This window comes from Halyomorpha halys, unplaced genomic scaffold, assembly GCF_000696795.3.
Source record: "Halyomorpha halys isolate HHAL.00 unplaced genomic scaffold, Hhal_1.1 Scaffold878.1, whole genome shotgun sequence".
Taxonomy (NCBI): domain Eukaryota; kingdom Metazoa; phylum Arthropoda; class Insecta; order Hemiptera; family Pentatomidae; genus Halyomorpha; species Halyomorpha halys.
Window position 1 is genome coordinate 132,029 of NW_027116610.1, and position 19,869 is coordinate 151,897.

The following is a 19,869-nucleotide window of genomic DNA, read 5'->3' on the forward strand; positions in this document are numbered from 1 at the left end:
ATAGATAGATAGATAGATAGATAGATAGATAGATAGATAGATAGATAGATAGATAGATAGATAGATAGATAGATAGATAGATAGATAGATAGATAATGGCATTCTTTGTGAAATGAATGCCCAATGGGTAAATTAAAAATTATTAAAAAGGATGTCAAGCCCTGGGGTACCTCCAGTCGCACATGCCGTAGAGAGGAGGTTGTATTGACATGGCTGAGAATAGGTCCCACGAGGCTCACCCACTCCTATCTTATTTTAAAAGAAACGCCTCCGAACTGCCAGTATTGAAACAATAATCTGCCAATAAGCCATATTTTCCAACAATGCCCATATTTCACACCACACCTCAATAGGTTAGGATTAAACCCAGATATTTCAAAAACCCTCGGAGACGATGAAAAACAATAGAATTAGTGTTTCAGTTTCTAAAATCACAACATTTACTGGAAAAAATATAACATTGAACGGAAGAAAAAAAACAAACAATAATAATAAAATAAATAAATAAAATAATAAATAATCAAATTAAGAAATAAATCAAATTAAACGAATATAAGCAAAATTAAATAAAGATATGAATGGAGTTGATGACCAATGAAATTTGGCGCCACTAAACAAAAACAAACAAACAAACCTAAGGACAACAAAAACCCATTATTATTATAACAAAATACATAAATAATTTTATGAATTAATATTACTGGTTCGTACTTGACAAATTTTTCGAACACGTCCTGGGGATTCAAACAAATTAATTTCCCGCAATCTCGAGTTATCAGTTCATCATTCTAGACTAATTAATTTAATTTGTACAGTTATCATGTTTTAATCTTAGAAAAAATTTAGTTTGGGATTACTTTTCCAGATAAGAATTGTTTTTAAAGGTAAGGAGGCTTCTTCAACAAATTTCAGTTGACAATGAAGATTGACGACCATGCGAAGCCCATATGTTGGAGTAGGTAAAACTCAATATTTGCACATGAAATAAACATTGTGATTTCAGGGAGTCCACGTTTCTAGGCAATAAAAATCACTCGTTGCAACTTGCATGTGATAAGAATTATTTTCTCATGGATATGAATCTTGAAATCAACTGTTTGACAGACGACAATCGTAAGCAAATCTATTTCTTTTCTTTTCAAACTCATTTTGAAGTTCATTTGGTAACAAATCACATTTTAAAAACCGTGTTCAGACGTAAAATCCTTTTCTTTCTGCTAGTCATCAAAAAAATTTTAATTGGTTTAAGTTAAATCAATTTCTAGATTTTTTGTTCCATTTTTTTCTGTTAATTTATCTAATTAGTCTTGTATGTCAATACTTAGACAATCAGTGACTGATTTGGTATAGAATATATAAAATAAAATACTACGCGCGAAATATATCCAGTTACCTTAAAGCCTGTAATTAGGCTTTGTAAAAAGTCAATGAGGTCCCTCATTCAGCTTTTTTTCAGCCCTATGCGGTTTACTAAGCTTTAGGGTGTGGCCGTGGCTTGATAAGTGCATAACTGTGACGTTATAGTTTTCTATGTGACCTGTGAAAAGTTTTTCATTTATTATTCCTATTATAGGAAGAATATTTATTGAATATATAATAATGAAAAGAAGATCTTCAAATACTTAATTTTTGTAAAGCATTACAAACTATGATTTTTGTAAAATTTTTGTTCGGGTTTAATCCGATGTTGTTGAAATTTTCAGGATTTGTGTGGTTAGTATAGGATTTGGTTAGTACCTAGTTGGTCCAACGTCAATTTTATTAGATCCCGTTTTCTACTTTCGCTTATGCTTGAGTTAACATATTTTTCTCACCACACCTATATTACGAAAACGTCTAGTCCGATTTGTCCCAAATTTCAATAGGTATTGGGTATTACTGTACGGCTCTTCCCATAGATTTAATTCTTAAACCACAAATCAGAATTATTAAAACAAAATAATAAAATTTATTCTTAAATCTTAAAGTATAGGTAATTATGTATCTACCTTTCTGTCTGAAATAGTGAAGAATCTATGCTGAACATACATTTTTACAGTGCAATCAACGTTTCGATGTGGATACTACATGTTCAGGACATACTACTAATCATTTATTTTAAATTCTACATTTTTATATTAAGCATTTAAATAGAAACTAAAAAAGAGGACCCTTTTTTGAATTCCTGTAAATGTATTACAGTTTATTTAATTATGATACTTGAGACACTCGGCGGTCGCTCTCTTCCCGGACGTTCAGCATTTAGTGACTGATGAGATTGGGTCAAGGTGAGAATGACAATTAATAATATTAGGAGATGTATGAGAAATATCTAATAAGAAAAAAAAGTTTAAAAAAAACAACAACAAATTTTCACTACAAATATTAGGTCAAATTCTTGAAAACTATAGCTTATTGAATGCTGCCTTAGTTGATATCCAACTATGTTTTCAATTTCTTTAACTTCATTTGAAAAAAAGCTGCCATCAAAGCAATTTTTATGGTTGTTTATTTTGTAAAATACTAAAAAATAGTAGCATTTGTAAAAAATTATTATTTTATTGTAGAAGAAGTATTCGAATAATCTTGATGTAGGTTTATTGAAAGCTATACCGACGGTTAATATTTATTAAGATGTCATGGGTTTAAAGAAAGCAATGACTACAAATTTTTTTTTTAGTTTGAAAAATAATTTTCTTGGCTATAGCAGCTTATAGTGTTATTCCAGATTATTTAGATATATTCATTTCGCTAATTTCGTTCATTTTAATAGTAAAGATATATTTACTGGAACAAACAACATAACTTGCAATATAGAACTCCAATGGCCGAAAAAGAACACAGCTTGCTATATCTTACACGACAAATAAACTGAGTGGTTCTGAAAAAAAAACATCAAAGACTTAAAAAAATACAATGCCTTTTAATTGAAATGATTTATATTTAAGTACTTATGTAAATCAAATTTCTTTTGTGTCTCGCTATGTTTTTAATGTTATACAATGTGTATTTTCGTATTTGCCATTCTTAGGCAATATTTCATTTTTTATTTAACTAATGCGTGTTTTTCTACGTATGTCACCAACAAATATTTTCTTATTAACATGGTAAACCTTAACAATAGTGTTTTCGATGAAATGGTTCAGCCCTGAAATTTTTCTAAGCTTGAAAGAGAAATTTTTATTCAATATAAATCTAGAGAAAGATAAATCCCAATTAAGTATATATTTTTTTCGGTTGGCTCTAAAGACCTTATAGATCTTTAGCCGTTCGAACCAGACTTCGAACAGCCTTCTCCACACCCGCCTATGTTGGGCTAATGCTTCCCAGTTTGTTTTATGCAACTCCTTCGCCTGTTAGTTGATCCTATCTATCAATCTGGCCTCCCACGTGGTCTCTTGTCAACTATGCAGGCATTTATTATTGTGTAGAAGAGTCCTGATGAATTGCTTCGAGCCACATGCCCGCCCGTCTTAACTTCCATGCCTTCATATCATGAGATATTGACTGACCAGGCTCAGCCAGCAGGTAACTGTTAGTTCACTATACGTTTTTAATTATTTTTATGATGTTGAAAAGTAAAAATAATTAGAAAATATATAAAACATTTTGAGACGTAGAGCCACAAATGACAGGTTTACTGGATCAAAGTTTCTCCACTTTTTGGTGACAATTTATCTGTCACATTTTTTAGAATTTCGACCAAGAAAGAGTTAATAATTACAAACCGATTCTTCTTGACCACGAATAGAATTTGAATTAGTTTATTACTAAACATATTTAATTAACATATACTAAACATACTCTTCATTCTTCGAGAAAAATTAATCTAGAAATAAAATGCATGATATTTAACAGAAAACCTCAGGGGAAGAAAAAAAATTCCAGAAAATCTTGGATTATTTTTTACAACCACCGATTGGACCGTAAAATTCTCATCTTTCCCTCTAAGCTCTTTTGAGTCTTTCCCAATCTCCCAGGGGTGCCATCCTGAGGAACACGAAATGTTTAACGTCACTGTAGTAATGTTATCACTTACTAAAAAAATTAATCGACTTTTATGGTTTTATATTTTAACTAATTAAAAAATTGTACTAATATAAATCAGGCCTGCAGCCAGCCATAATTATTTATCCAATTATTTTTAGCCATAGCTGAGATTTCTAACCTTAAATATTTGACGAATTAGTTATTTCCTTTTGTTCCTAAAAAAAAAACAAAAAAAAAAATATTTTTATTGCAGATAAATACCAAATTTAACTTACATAGATACATAAATACAGTTAAACTTGAACTTTTTGAACTTAATTCAATTAGTATTTCGCTAATTATCCATAACCCAACAATAGTACTCACTTCCTTTTTGATATCACTATTTGTTCAGGAAGTGAGATGATTTCCGATTGCAGAAATAGTGGGAAAGAACATCATTAGAATTAAAAGGTTAAACATTATAGAATACGAAATGGCTATTGTTTTATTGCAAGAACATAAAAAAAATAAATAAATAAAAGTTAGTGTTAATATAAAATAATGTCAGTTATGATTATGATTGTAATAGATTTAATGAATAGTCTACTAAAAAAATTTTTAATGTCTTTAATTTACTGAATGACTAACATAATCAAGAACTATGAAAAATATAATCTTGAATTAACAGGAAATACAAGATTTTTTGAATGGAGTTTATTTTCACTTTCATATATATTAGTTTATCAAAAGTACCATCGTATTGATATGCCAATGATTTCGAAATATTTATTTATTTACCCTCTTTGACCCTAATGGCAAGACAGTTACAAGTTTTTTATATCGTCTTTTCAAATGATTATATTATAAATAATAAAAACAATATTTAATATCATTTTATCATTATTTACAGGGTAGGACCCCTCGGCCCATAATAACAGAATATGACCCCAAGAAAAGGACTGCTCGAACTGAGTTGGGTGACCTAGTCTTGGTGAAGTAAGTATTACTAAATATTTTCATTGTTTTGTGTACATAATTCTTGCTATGATTGTGATTTGTTCAGTCCTTGCTACACTTTACATTAATTCTCATGTAAAAAAAAAAAAATTGTGTAGATTATTAGTAAATTGGTCCGGGCCTTTAAATGGTAGTAACTCATATTTTGATTCATTGAACGAAATGAGAGTGAACGGTCGAAGAAAAAAATTAAGATTAAAACATACTCTATTAGAAGTGAACCATGGAAAAATTTAATCATAAAAAGAGGGTTAGTTAATCCATTTATGGAATAGACTTCATAATGCAAGATTAAGAGTTGGCCTTACGTAAGAAGAAGAAAGGTACAAAAAGGAAAAAATAAACTATTTATTCGTAATCAACGTTTCGCCCCATTTTGCATGGCTTCTTCAGTGCTGAGTACAAGAAAATAATAGGATATACGCAGATATAAAAATAAAGGCATGAAAATCTAAATACGTTTCATTTCAAAACTAATATTGAGTTCAGAAAAAAAAGTCGAGGTTTTGTTTGGAAGACAAACATTGTTTATTTCCTACAAGAACTTAATATTTTTTGAAATTAGAAAAAAACGAAGCTGAAATAGTAAATGGCACAGTTAAATATTTTGGGTTGGAGTCTAACGTGTCGGCGTATCAGGATTTAACCAGGTAAAATATAACGAACCATTATGGTGCGAAAAGGTCACACCAGGTAAAAATTTCTTAAAAGACTACAATTGCTTCCTAGAACCTTAGACTTGCTAATGCCTCCTCAATAGTGAAACATCAAAGATGTACCGACAGTTTTTTTCCCTCTTGATCTTGGAAATCTACCGTCGTGTGAAACTAACTGAATGACTTGAATTACTAATATAAACTTAAACATATCAAAAATCACAAATACACTTCAGAAAGAATGAAATGTTTTTTCATATTATTTCTTTTGAAATTTGTTTAAAAATATTATAAGGCAATCCATAGTGATGTTTGCTTATGCATTCTGACTGACCTTCAATCTCGGAAACTGCTCTAATATCATAAACTATCCTAGAGTATATAGCTGATCTGATAGTGAAAATTAACTTTTTTTAAAAATATATAAATAAAATAAATTTTTTAAAAAGCTTTCAAATAACAAAATTTATATTAATTCATATAATGGAAATAATATTTTAAAAATTGAAAATGCCCTTCTTTATCGGCTTTGAGTGCATTATTCAGTTAACACCAATAAAAATCACTTGATTGAAAGCCTAATAAAGTGATTAGCTGTTTTTAGTAACTGATTTCCAGGGCCCCAAAACTCTAATAATGGCAGAGTTATTTCGGAGAAGGTTGAACAAAGTGTGCGCCCATGGTGGTATTTTCATCGAACATATTTGAATGTTGAATTTTTAAGCCCTGACAGGCTGTCACCCTGGTTGATGTTACAACAGAAAATGTTGCCCTCAAATTCAACGATATGAAATACTATTGGCTTCCCCATGGAATCGTTCTTTATGCCAATGTGTTTTATTATGGCATCTCTGTCTTTTCCTGACAATTTACATCCATTCCAATCAATTCTAAGACCACGATAGAAAGCAAAACAATATGTTCTATAAAAAGCTGCTTCCAGAAATGAAAGTAAAAGTTTTGCTTTCAATAAAAGTTTATTTTTCACGGTAGTGTCTCATCTAAGTGAATCACAATATATCTGCTAATATAAATTAATGTCTGTACAGAGGGAAGGATTGCCTTTATTTTTGTGTTATGATCTCCTCTTGTGAGATTGTGACATGTCGTACATCGACCAACCTACTCGCTATAATTGTCCGTTTGAAAAGTCAGATAAGTAAGGCTGCCATGGAGGGCGGGAGTGGAGGGTTTCATGCCGATTTATAAAATAGCTAATTGTCTCTTCTAATATTCCTCGTGATATATATTTTTTGTTTTTAGACTTTTTGGTTCAGGTGCATCTAATTTCGGCAATTTGGTCCTGGTTTGAAATATTTTACAGTAAAACTGGATTTACTCACTATCAATGTTTATAGATAACGGTGTGAAGTGACCCGTGGTCTGATGTGATAAGCAAAATTTCAATGTAATGTGAATAAACTGGTCATATCCTCCATTGACTCCTATCAGAAAATTTTAATTGAAGTAAACAAATTTATATTCCCTGTTCTTCCCTTAAATCATCATCACTCACTTCCAACACTATTTTGCGAGACTTGGTTATTTGAACGTTAAAACGTGTACTTTCATTGAAAACTAAGATTGAAAATTTTAAACAATCGCAATACTATATATTTCATAAATAATTACCTGAAAGTAAAAGCACAAATCTCCTTTATGTAGGCTCAAACTATATTTATTTGGATCAATGAAAATGTTATTAACTGTCTCAAAGAGAAAATGAAGAAATTGAATCTAAAATATTCCAAACCTTTACTGTCTGATATCATGTGCATTATGTGTTTTGTTTAACATAAATGTGTGAATAAAATCTTCTTCATTATGACCTAAAAAAAAAAAAAATGGTTTTTGAAAAATGGTTCATATTCTTTTTTTTTTTTAACAGATAGATAAACCTTCTGTATGTTATTTGTTGCTTGGAATATAAACTAAACAAATGAATGAGATAAATAGTCCTTATTTCACAGTTTCTCACGTTCTCTATCTTTCTTTATAATACACACCCATCCGGTAGAAGATATACCATCATTGCTTAACTATGTTTAAATAATACACTAGAAGAAGAGAATAAAATCCCCCAATATGCGATATCCTATCAACGAGGAACAATCTCCCTGACTGGGAGCAAACATGCCCGTCACTATCTGTTGGTTTCGCTCTCAGTCGGGGCATTGTAGGCAAAATGGTCGGGATGAACAAATCACTTTCTTCTATCAGTTGTCTAAGTTCGTGGTCGGAACTTTACGAGAGTGATGAGATAACGCCTCTTCTCACTTCTTCTAGGTACAAATGTCACTCCAACAATGTCCCAACATCGATGACCAATGGTTCGACACTGCCTCTCGTATCCAGCACAGCCCTCACGGATCAGGAAGCTGGAGGGTATAACCCCTTTGAGCACAGAAGGCTTGAGCACCCGACCACGTAAGTTGTTAATTGTTTAGTGCATTTCCTCATTAAAATTACTAACAACTAATTTAATAATTAGGAAAAAAGAAGCACTTATAGAACTGGCATGTATTTAATCCTTTGGTCAAAAGTTCTAAAAATATGGAGTGTTCATTCGATATTAGTTTAAGCACAGGCATGATGTATAAGAAAATAAATTATGTTATAATTTTAATCTTATCAAGTCTTAGAATTAAATAGGTACATAAAAACTGTTACAAAATGCTGTAGAAAAAAAAGAAGAGAGAGAGTGGCTGCAACATACCTTTCATTTGAATCTCAATGTTTCTTAAGTCGTCTACATAGTATTTCCGGTTAATGGTCTTCCTTTGCTTAATATTATGTACTAATGTTGTTGAATAAGTATATATTCAGCTTCCTTTATGGAAAATCTTGATATCAATTTTAGTTAGGAATATTTAATTGTGTCATAAATACCTGTTATAACGCAAATTATCTAACCAAAACATATATGTCTCGCGAGATATCTTTTTTCTAAAAAATACAAAGCTCAATTAATCTCCTTTAATAATAGATCTATTGAAAGCGAATATTACTAGTCATATCGTCGCGATACTTGGTAGACACGAAAACAACAGTACGTTTTTCAAGCTATTGATATTTTTAAAAAAGGAAGCATCGTTCTAGTGACATCTTGTCTCTACCAACATATTATAGACTAACAAATATATATATATTTTTTATTTCAAGAATTCTTTCGAAATGTCTCTAGACTGTTACTTTGGTTTATGTTTTATTGAAATAGTAAAAAGATTTTATCGGACTTAAAAGATATCTTGGCTTAAGTTACTGTATGTTAATCAGTAAGCTTAACATTAGTTGATAATTGTAACGTTAATTGAAAAAATAATTCAAAGGCTAATTTTATTAGTCAAATGATGTAATTTTTTCAATAGAGCTTGTTCAAAAAAATTTTCAATTCTTATTTAATGTTTTATATAATTCATTTTATGTAATATTATTGTGTAATATGTTGTTATTGTGGTGTTAAACAAATGAAAATAATAAAAAACTATTTAGAAAAATGGAGCATTTCACATATAATTTTAACTATCTTAAAAATTGTGGCATAGCTACATAGCTCTTTCACGAAAATGTTTCAAATGATTTGTTATGTACTTATAGGGATGCAGAGACCTTGATCCATCTTCTAAAGGGAAGTTTGGGCACTGGAATACTTGCTATGCCCTTGGCTTTCAAAAACTCTGGGCTCTTCTTTGGTCTGATTGCTACCTGTGTCATTGGTTTAATCTGCACATACTGTATCCATATTTTGGTAAGCATCATATTATAAGAATTCTATTTGAACCTTCTTCTGTTTTCTTTACTAAAAATGAGTGCCAATTTTTTTATCAAGTTCCTCTTTTGTATTTGCATAAAAATGCAAACTCCCTGTTTGACCATTATACACTTTTAAACTGTATAAATATTTTAAGCTGAGAATTAACAGCGTGAAACCCATTCTCCCCACTCTAGGGTAGCCTTTCTTATCTTACCTTTAAAACATTCACTTATAGCGAGTATTGGACAATGTATGACATCTACGCGACGATAGCATTGCAGAAGTGAAGGCTTCCATGGCCATCCACTCTCAAAACCATGAATTAGTGACTGTCTTATTTTATCTTTGAAATACTTACTAAAGTATTCATTAATATAAATTATAAATATTATAAGAAATACTTATTAATTCTATAATCCAGGAAAAGAAGGATACTTAAATTAAAAAAATTAGTTAAATCGAGCAACATTGAAAATGTGGCTAAAATTGAAAAACTTCTTAAACTAATCAAAGTGTTTACTAAAAGATATAATGAATTTTATAAATACTCTTTTGATTAAAATGTACCCTCTCTGATTACATTGATGAGTGTTGTCATGTTGGCATCCTATGTGAAATACAACTGATACCATGTAGTTTTTCTGTTTTTATTTTTGTTTTATTAACAATTTTTATTTTTGACAGCTAATATACCACAATTGTCAATAAAAATATGATTATTTTTTTTTATTTATTTAAATTATCAATTTAATTTAAAAGAAATTGATATTTATTTCACAGTTCTTTTCATACATTACTGTATGTTTTGATATTAAACAGTAATATTTATATCACAACCATTTTATTGTGCATAATATAATTTGTTTTGTTTTTTTAATCTTGTAAGTGTATCATTCTTTGTAAAACAATACCAACAAATTTGTAGCTTGCCATTGGCATAAAATTAGAATTGAACATTTCTGTTTTCTCTATATATTAAAGAAATGTATACCATTCCTATAAAAACTGGATAGGAATTAATTAGTTAAGTAATTATAGGTAATATTGTAACATTTAAATTGGTTAATATATTTTAAATGACCTTATCTTACTTCAATTCAGGAGCCAGCAGATGTCTCCAATGCCAAGTTTGTTTATTCATGAATCAAATTTACTCATTGCATTGCTTGTTGACTTATTAATGTTCATTCTTAACAAAAGCTTGTGTCTATTAATCCATACGATATTGAACAATGTTAATTTGATGTCATGTAACGGAACAGATTAGCAAAACTCAAATAATAAATTTTACTATCGGAAGTTACTCATTAAAATATAATAAATAGGTGACTTGGACTGTTAGTAAAAACAAGTATTAATGATGTAAGCATTTAATCAAAATTTATTAAAATTAACATTTTTCAACTTCAGTAGGATTTTTACAGAACTTTTCTTACTTCTTGTGATCCATAAAATGCTTTTTATACTTATTTAGTTTAACAATAACAAATAATATCATTTTTTTTATTTATTGATTTTTTTGCTGTAATAACGACCATAAAAGTGTTATACATCAGAACATTCTACGAAGTTTGGAGAAATTAAAGAAATTTTCGTCTAATGAATAAAAAAGTGGAATGTTGACCAATTCAATAATCAAACAACATATAATACGTACATGTACTTAAATATCAAAGTCCAGGGACAGTTGCACCTTTAAGAATTATTTAAACATTTATTTAAGATGTAATATATACACAGGGTTTCTATGTAGTTAACATATAGTTTATGTAGGACTTTTCTGAAGTGAGTTATACTATTTTTCAATAAAATCAAACTTTTATTAAGAATCTGAATATTATTTCACCAGTACCTTTCATTATAAAAAAGGAAAAAAAATAGTATGTCTTGATTGTCAATTCAGACATAATTGATTCTTTTTGAATCTGCCTCCTTCCGCTTCCTCAAAAACATCATTTGCTTCATACAGTTTCCATTTCATTAAAAAATGATGAGAGAGAAATTATTGAAACAATATTTAAAACATTGATAGTTTCTGGTAATCTTATCTTATGAAATTAGATTATTAGTTGCCTGACCTTGATTACCTAGGGTAACAAAAGAGAGGTAACAAAATCTCTATACCTAGAAAATGTATGTATCCATTGTTTAGAGGGGTTATCATATTGTTCACACTCAAACCCTTACTTAAACCCGTACCCATCTAAGGTTTTCTTGACCAATAACAATACTACCTACTTTACAAAAATTCTCTCAAGAATTAGAAGTTATTGTAAGAGAAGATATACCTCAACAATTTATTCAAAATCTTGCAAGGATTTATAGAAAATTTAGATTTGAAAAAAAATCTAAATGAACCTAAAACTCAGAAATCATTAAAATTTCAATATTTTACTGTAAGGAAAGTTTAACTATTTCATTGAAAATTATCAATATAATTATTTTATGAATCTATTTTTGAAATTCAGATTAATCCAAATTTATGTCTAGAAGTTTGTTTTCCTTGTTTATTTCATTTTATTTATTATCCTTAATTAGTAATTTAAAAAAAAAACACATAATTTTAACCACTATAATAGTTAAACCATTGTTTTTAAACTACATAATATCTTAGTGAATAGTTTTGTTATAAAATCCATTCATAATTTATTGATCTGTCCAATAGTGTACATTTGCTCGGGATTATTAAAATATATTTCACTTACAACCGACTTTGAAAATAAAAATGTTTGTAATACAATAAAAATGTTGTGATGATATGCAATTTTTCCTCCATTGGTAGCCATACTGGTTTATTGGAAACATATCGAGTGTCAGATAATCTTAGTTTGATAGATAGTATATCATTTTTATTGTTATAGTAATCAATAAAAAATAAATATAAAGGTTTTTTTTTACTCATTTTACAGTAGAAATTCATGAGCATTCACTATTCACTAAACAAGAGTTAATTAATTTTTTTTATGTGGTTTTCATTCATAAATAATGATCTAAAACCCAAATTGAATTGATTAATAGTTTTTTTTCTCAAAAAAGAATTAAATATACAAGAATCACTATGTATTTTTGTATATGAATGAAATCTCAAATCATGTTTTACTTGTGATTAATCACTTAAGTTCACAGTAGGAAAAACTCTCCAGGGAAATACTCTCCAAGATATTGCAAACAGGAGATGCTGAAAATTGAACTGTCAGCTTCGCAACGAGTTTATATATTTATTTTTTTTATTTACCAGTTTTTACTTCTTTTTTTGTTATAAATTTAATGATTAATTGTTTGATTTTTATTGCAGATCCGGTTGTTCCTGTAATTATTGTAAATTTTAAATTCCCAAAATTAAACAAAAAAATCTTTTTTCTTTCAATCACTTCCTCTTCTATGTTATCTCAAAATTTCTTTCCCTTTAGTTGACCAAACAATACCTGTATACCATTATGAGTTATGTATTAAATTTCAGAGCAATCACATGTGTTTTGACTTTGATGTTTTCTCATTTTGGTTTTAAATAGCAGGTTTCAAATTTTGAAAAATGTACATATATTTCATATAAATGAATTTATTGTTATTTACTTGGACAAAACTTTCACTAAGCATATTTCAGTTATCACTTTTTATTTTTGTAGCATTTGTAATCCAAACGGAACATTTAAATCTATAGTTAAACAACATGATGTTAGTATTTAGAAAGGCTTTCAGAAACAAACTTATATTTTTCATCAGTTTCAGAACTTTGTTATGTTAAATTTGCTTAATATTAATTAAATTACAATGTGAAGTTATTATTTATTTCAATTCCTGGAAAAAGTAAAGGGATACATGCTTTATATAACACTTTATTTTCTTATGTCTAGTGGTCATTTATAAATTTTTCACAAGGGTAAATACATAATATTCATCCCTCAGAGTGAACCAAATAAGCATTACATTATTTGTCGGTGAAAATATTCTCCTGTTTGTTCTTATTAATCATTGTTGTTGTTTTATTAATCCAGTTTTTATGTGAGAAATCTGTTCTGAAATGTATGTTTCTGTAATTGCCTTTCTTAAAATGTAATTATTATTTATTAATTTTTTTTTACTATGGTGCAATTGACCCAAATCATTCTTACTGATCTTAGCTACTGAAAGACTTTACTGATGAAAGTATTCATATGAAGTGTTCATTCATATAAGCATGACAATAACAAATAACCTACGTAATATAAGTAATGTGTGTCTGCCTGCTCAATTCAATGTGACAGTACAATGCAAAGATTTCATCAATTTGTTGTAAACGTTTATTAATAGAGTGATTATAATGACTATTTCCTCTCCTACTAAGCTATGTTAAACTTAAGTTTGGCCACAGAAAGCATTATTTATATTTTTTGTTTCTTCTTATTTTGCTTTGAAATAATATTTATTTGTTTTATATTATTGGTCAAAATAATAATTTAATCTGCTTTCGAGTTCATATTGAATTGATCTTCGCCTGAAGACAATCTAAGGCAACTGAAACTGTATAAAGTATTATAATTCAACTTAATTGTTAAATCTCTTTTTATAGAACAAATTCAGTATATTTTATAAAAGCCTGCTCCATAGAGCTATCACAAGATTGAACGAAATGATAGCCCTTTTAAACAAGAGGTAAAAAAAGGTATTTTTCCTGAATTAAGTTGAATTTTCAATTATTCATTTAAATTAGTTGTTTTTATTTTTAATTCTTCTCTTTTTCTCTTTCTCTCTTTGCTTTTGCTCTGAACACCATCTTCCTTCTCATAATTAAAAATTACCTTTTCAAAATATGAAAATTAGCGAGCTTACAGCAAAGTTGAGTTTAAGAGATCGCTTGCGACTTGCGAGTGGGAGGAGGCCTGAGCAGCTGGTATCTGCTAGCTGGTAAGTCTAGTTTAACAATTCAAAAACATTAAAATATTTCACTTATGCGCGCGAACCCCATTTTTAGGTGAAATGTTCCCACATCCTCTGCAGACGAATGAAAGTTCCTTCCCTAGGTTTCGCTGATGTTGCTGAAGTTGCTTTTATGGCTGGACCCAAATCTGTTAGACAGTTCTCCACTCTTGCCAGGTATTTTAAACATTGTTTAAAAAGTGCTTTATCTTCATTTCAACTATTTCAAAATTCTTTGTTTTAGTACATTTTATTTTGTTTACAAAACTTTGCTGATTATCTCTTCATGAAGTAAATTTGCCAAGAATGGCTCATGTTTTTTTTTTAAATCTCTATGATCAACCTCTTGAAAATGTTTAACTTATTTTTTCAATGTTAGTTACTCTTCAAATAATGAATTTAACTATATGTTGTTTATGTATGTTGGTAATTTAGAAATTCTTCAGAAAATACATTCTCTAATCTGGAGGTCTCATACTTTAAATTTTTTTGGGTTCCCACTTGGTTTAAGATAAACCTGTATTTCAGATTTATTTTCCAAGACTGAAGCAATTATAAATAATTTTTGACTAATCATAACATTTTTTTTTTGTAGAGCAATCATTAATTCTTTCCTTGTAATTGATCTACTTGGATGCTGCTGTGTATACATCTCATTTGTTGCCAAGAATGCTAAAATGGTGAGCTCCTGAAGTATTTTATACAAAGAATAAATATTGTAATTTTCATGAGTTTGTTGTTATTTTTGGTCAAAAGTAGAGTTTGTTTTCCATTTATTTTTACCATAATTTGGTGTTATATAGAATTAATTTATGACTTACAAGTATTGATAATAACAATATTTTCAAATCGTAAATGTTTAAGCTAAGATCTGCACTCACCCTTTATGTTTTAAATAATAGAAAACAAATGTTTCTCTCCAGTTTTATTAATCATCTAACTTGTGTAATGTTATATCCTTTAAATCCCTTGACTTTAAAGGGAAAAAATGCCTAAATTAATGAAATTTCGATAAAATTTAAATATTGCTGATATTATATTAAGGGGAAACAGAGTTCATGCTCTTGCCCAAAAAGTTATTCAATTTTCATAAAACAAGAATTTCGTTTACTCTCGTACTCCATTTCTTTTGGTTAAGTGCACACTTGAACCTACATAGGGATTTTCAATTTTTTCTTCTTATGAAATGAACCTCATCATTATTTTCAAAGTTTTTCCAAGAATAGCTTGACATATTTACTGGCAGAGTTTCAAATATATTTTTAAAGTTAAATAGTATGTAGCCTGCCGTATCAAACTTTTTAAAATTCTAGTCTGCACTTGCCCTGACTTACCTTCTTACCAAGCTTGGACTGAATGTTTATTATTGAAAAGTCTTAAACTGTTGTAAGCTGTCACTATCCTTGGCTCATAATCTATCAATCCTAAAGATGTAGCTGCTCTACGTTATTTTCCAACTCTTATTTACCAATCACATGAACTTTATATTGTTATTAAACTTTTCGTTGTTTTTCATTTAAATTCTGGTATCAACATATCTTTTTTACAAAACAAAATCAAACCTTACAGGTTTATCATTTCTTTTTTCTTAATTAAAAAAATAGAAAGAGTAATTTAGATTTAAAAAAAGGGGGGAAACTAATATTAAAACAAAAATGAAGGCAGTCTTGGGACTGGCTGACAGAAGTAAACCATTTGAAAATGAAATAATATTTTACAATTTTATTAATAATGATATTTATTTTACAAAAATACTATACATTTTTTAATTATTTTCTTTTCTTATTTAATTATAACTATTATACTATCCATTCATGAAATTATAGTTTACATTATCATTCGTATTATTAGTAAATGTTGATGTGACAGGCTTGTGATAGCTAAAATAAGAAATGTAAACATTTGATTTAATATTAAAATATATCTTGTAAATACTGCTTTAACCGTTCTCTCTTATAGCGTAAGGAAGAAAATATTATTTCCATCATAATAATAACAATAATTAGCAGCCATTTCTGTAAGTCCTTTCTACCAGGAAATTTTTTCATATTGTAATAGGAGAGTAGAACGCTTTCAGGAGACCTATCCTTAAAGACGTAGACACTTTAAATCGGACCTATACTACTATGATTGTTGAGCTACTGTACTCTCCTACTCTCCTATTACAATTTAAAAATTATCCTGCTTGAATTGACCAGCATTGCTCCTCCCCTCTTCCCTCTCCCCACTAACCACTTCCCTTACACCACACCTCACAAAATCAATTTACTTGAATTGTGGAACATCAGTTATATATATATAAAGTTTATAGATAAATAGGAAATTACATAAAATTATATATTTTAAATTACTTGTTATTCATGAAATTAAAATGAAAAAACTTCACAAATGCTTTTATTGACCACATAATTGAGCAGCCCTGTAAAAATTATTGCCAAAGCTACATGTATATATAAACATTCAGTTAATATATGTTGGTAAAAATATTGTTTTTTATTTGTTATCAGGTTGGTGATGTAGTATTTGAACATAATATAGATCTTCGATTCTACATGCTGTCTCTACTGCCTTTACTTATTGTTGTCAATCTAATCAGAAATCTAAAGTATCTTGCCCCATTCTCTATGGTTGCTAACATCCTCATGGCAGTTGGTATGGTCATTACATTTTTCTATGTCTTCCGTGATGGACTTCCTGCGGTAGGTGATCGCCCATCCTTTTCATCCTTTGAAACATTGCCTATCTTCTTCGGTACAGCTATCTTCGCTCTGGAAGGTGTTGGGGTGGTGAGTTTCACTACAGAATATCTTTAAAATTACAAATGTTTATCCTAACAATAATAACAGTTATAATAATAAAACTGTGCAAACCAAGTGTTTTTTGCTGATACCACTGAGGAGCTTTATCTGTAAATAACTCTTAGCAAAATCAAAATCTGCTTGGTTCACTTGACCCCAATTTAACTATTTTTAAACTTCTATATAAAAACTTTTTTCTAATTTCTTGTTCATCATAAATTTATTTTACAATTTCAGAATTATTCAATTTTTTATTTGAATTTTAACTGTTATTACCCGCTGTTCTTCTATACAAAATAGTTAACTTTCCATCATTTAATGAGAACTTCCTTAGCCAACCAGCATGTTGTAGTCTCATTTGTGATTGCTATGTAGTCTCATTGGTGATACCCAGGAAGTATTAATTAGTCTATTGCATTTAACATTTAACCATCTTGTCTTGGTCTTGGCCAAAAAAAAAGAACATTTAACCATCTCTAGTGTTGATCACTATATTCATTCCCCTTAGTATGAATAGCTAACACAAACATAAGCAACAAAAATGTTAATGAAGAATTACTTAAATAAAATTGCTCATCCGGTTAAAAAAAGTAAATATGTACAATTTATAACTTTATATTATTAGTGAATAATTTAATTAATGAAGTATTTTGTTCTTCATAGTTCAATGAAAATGAAAAATCTATTTACAATTTATTAATTTATATGTAATTATGTTTTATTTTATCTAGCATAAAAACATCAATTTAATAGGCAGAATATCATCCTGATTTATATAATTTAGTTGTTTGTCTATTGATTATAAAATGTGGACATTAAAAGGTACAATATTAAGATTTAAAGATTTCAAATGGAACACTTATTTTTTGTTTTTCTAAATTTCTTTAATAAAGAATGATAAATTATCTATTTTAAATTTTATTCCAAATAACAAAATTGCAATTTTTGGTTTGTGTTCGATTTGGACTATATAGTTAATTTGAGCTTTGCAGCATTAATCTGTTCTCAGGTTATGCCTCTTGAGAACAATATGAAAACCCCCACACATTTCATTGGCTGCCCTGGTGTTTTGAATACTGGGATGTTCTTCGTTGTCTCACTATATGCTAGTGTTGGTTTCTTTGGATACCTGAAGTATGGAGATGCCACCATGGATAGTGTAACATTGAACTTGCCCAAGGAATTGTGAGTATAATTTCTTCATGGCTTAAATTATATAATTGCATATTAAATTTAGTTATTGAAATTATAATCATGTTAATTATAAAGTTATATAAAAGCAATTAAATAAATGAATTTCACTCTCATATAAAATAAAGTCCTGTTTTTTGTTTATAACAGTTTACCGTGAATACTACAAAATCGATCTTGACCAAATTTTAATCACATTTAATTTTACCCATCTTGGGTTGTTTAGAAGCAGGCTCTGGACTGCCTAAGAGTTGGAAAATGTTTTAATACATGTGGTGTAACTAAAAAATAGGGACTGGTTTGGAAGAAGAATCAAATAGACGTATATCAGTTGTTTTCTTGACAGTTATTGGGAAAGAGGGCATTCTATTGATGATTCTATTGAGTTACAGTTGGAAGACAAAGAAGAAATTATAGTGCTATTAGAAGCTTTAGATAGATAAATTCAATAGAGGAACAAGGGTTTCCTTTTCGATCTGGGCATAACTTTTCTCTGTCTTATTCAATGTTCTTGATCCATATCCTGCAACAGCACTGCACCTAAAGCATATCTGCTCGAATCCACTTGAAGCCAAATTTCTCTAGTCTCATCAAAGTATCTATCAAGAAAACAATAATCAGTGGAAGTTCAGACACATGGAAGCAGTTTCACTACGTTAACTTTTTCAGTTAATAGGTCCAAATTTATCAAGCTTTATTAGGTTGCCAGAATTATTATGCATAAACCTATGACTTTTCAAAATAGGGAAAAACTGTAAATCCTAACTAAATTATTTGTATTCCAATGTGAGACAAAACCTGAATAACTTATTCACAGGTACTATAAATTAATTTTTTCTCTAGCAATGTATTTTTAAATGCCAAAGATGATCACCTGAAAATGTTTGCTATTTATCTATGAAAGGGGACAAAGCTATGATCAGGAGTACTAGTTACATAATAACCTAAAATTAAATTATAGTGTAGCTCATTGATTGAAGAAAAATATTTAGGATTTGAATATCTGGTTTAGTAGTTCTCATTTTCAATAATGACTATAGTTCTGATGTTTTTTATTTAAATAAATATTAAAAACAAAATGTGTCTATTAAGTGGTTATATTTCCATTCTATTTATAAATAATAGAATACATAATTTAAAATGAAAAAAACATGTATATGTTGGTTTCTGTGACATATTATTTTTAAAAAAGATGAAGATAACTTTTTTTTTTGTCTTTGTAGATTGGCTCAGTCTGTAAACATCATGATAGCGATTGCTATTTTTCTGACTTATGCCCTTCAATTTTATGTTCCAATGGAAATCATCTGGAAGGCATTGAAACACAGGTTCACATCTCGCCCCCTCCTTGTGGAAAGCTCAATCAGGGTACTTCTAGTTTGTGGTACAAGTATGTATTATTATGATTTCACATAAAGTTGTTTTGAAATGTTCAAAAGTAATGAAAGAAGAAGTTGTTTAATTTCATCAATCAATTATTGAAGAATATTTTCTATTTACTATTAATACTTTTTCTATTAACATATTAAGAAAAAAAATTATTACAATATAAGTCTAATGTATATATATATATATGAATAGGAATGACTAATCTATAAATTCAATA

The 19,869-nt window shown here is 28.9% G+C and overlaps 1 protein-coding gene across 8 annotated transcripts in view; it reads left to right on the forward strand.

Moving 5' to 3' along the window:
- LOC106686805 (proton-coupled amino acid transporter-like protein pathetic) overlaps positions 1-19,869 on the forward strand; it is a 125,536-nt gene that overhangs the window by 101,656 nt on the left and 4,011 nt on the right. For 7 of the 8 annotated variants that reach the window (XM_014430334.3, XM_014430332.3, XM_014430335.3 and 4 more), the window contains 8 exons: positions 4,862-4,947; positions 7,911-8,051; positions 9,222-9,372; positions 14,330-14,451; positions 14,870-14,954; positions 16,782-17,060; positions 18,082-18,257; positions 19,487-19,653. In XM_014430334.3, the coding sequence (XP_014285820.1) occupies positions 4,862-4,947; positions 7,911-8,051; positions 9,222-9,372; positions 14,330-14,451; positions 14,870-14,954; positions 16,782-17,060; positions 18,082-18,257; positions 19,487-19,653 (1,207 nt within the window). Of the gene's footprint in view, positions 1-893; positions 956-4,861; positions 4,948-7,910; positions 8,052-9,221; positions 9,373-14,329; positions 14,452-14,869; positions 14,955-16,781; positions 17,061-18,081; positions 18,258-19,486; positions 19,654-19,869 lie in introns of those variants that run through there. The other variant, XM_014430336.3, reaches the window with a different exon arrangement.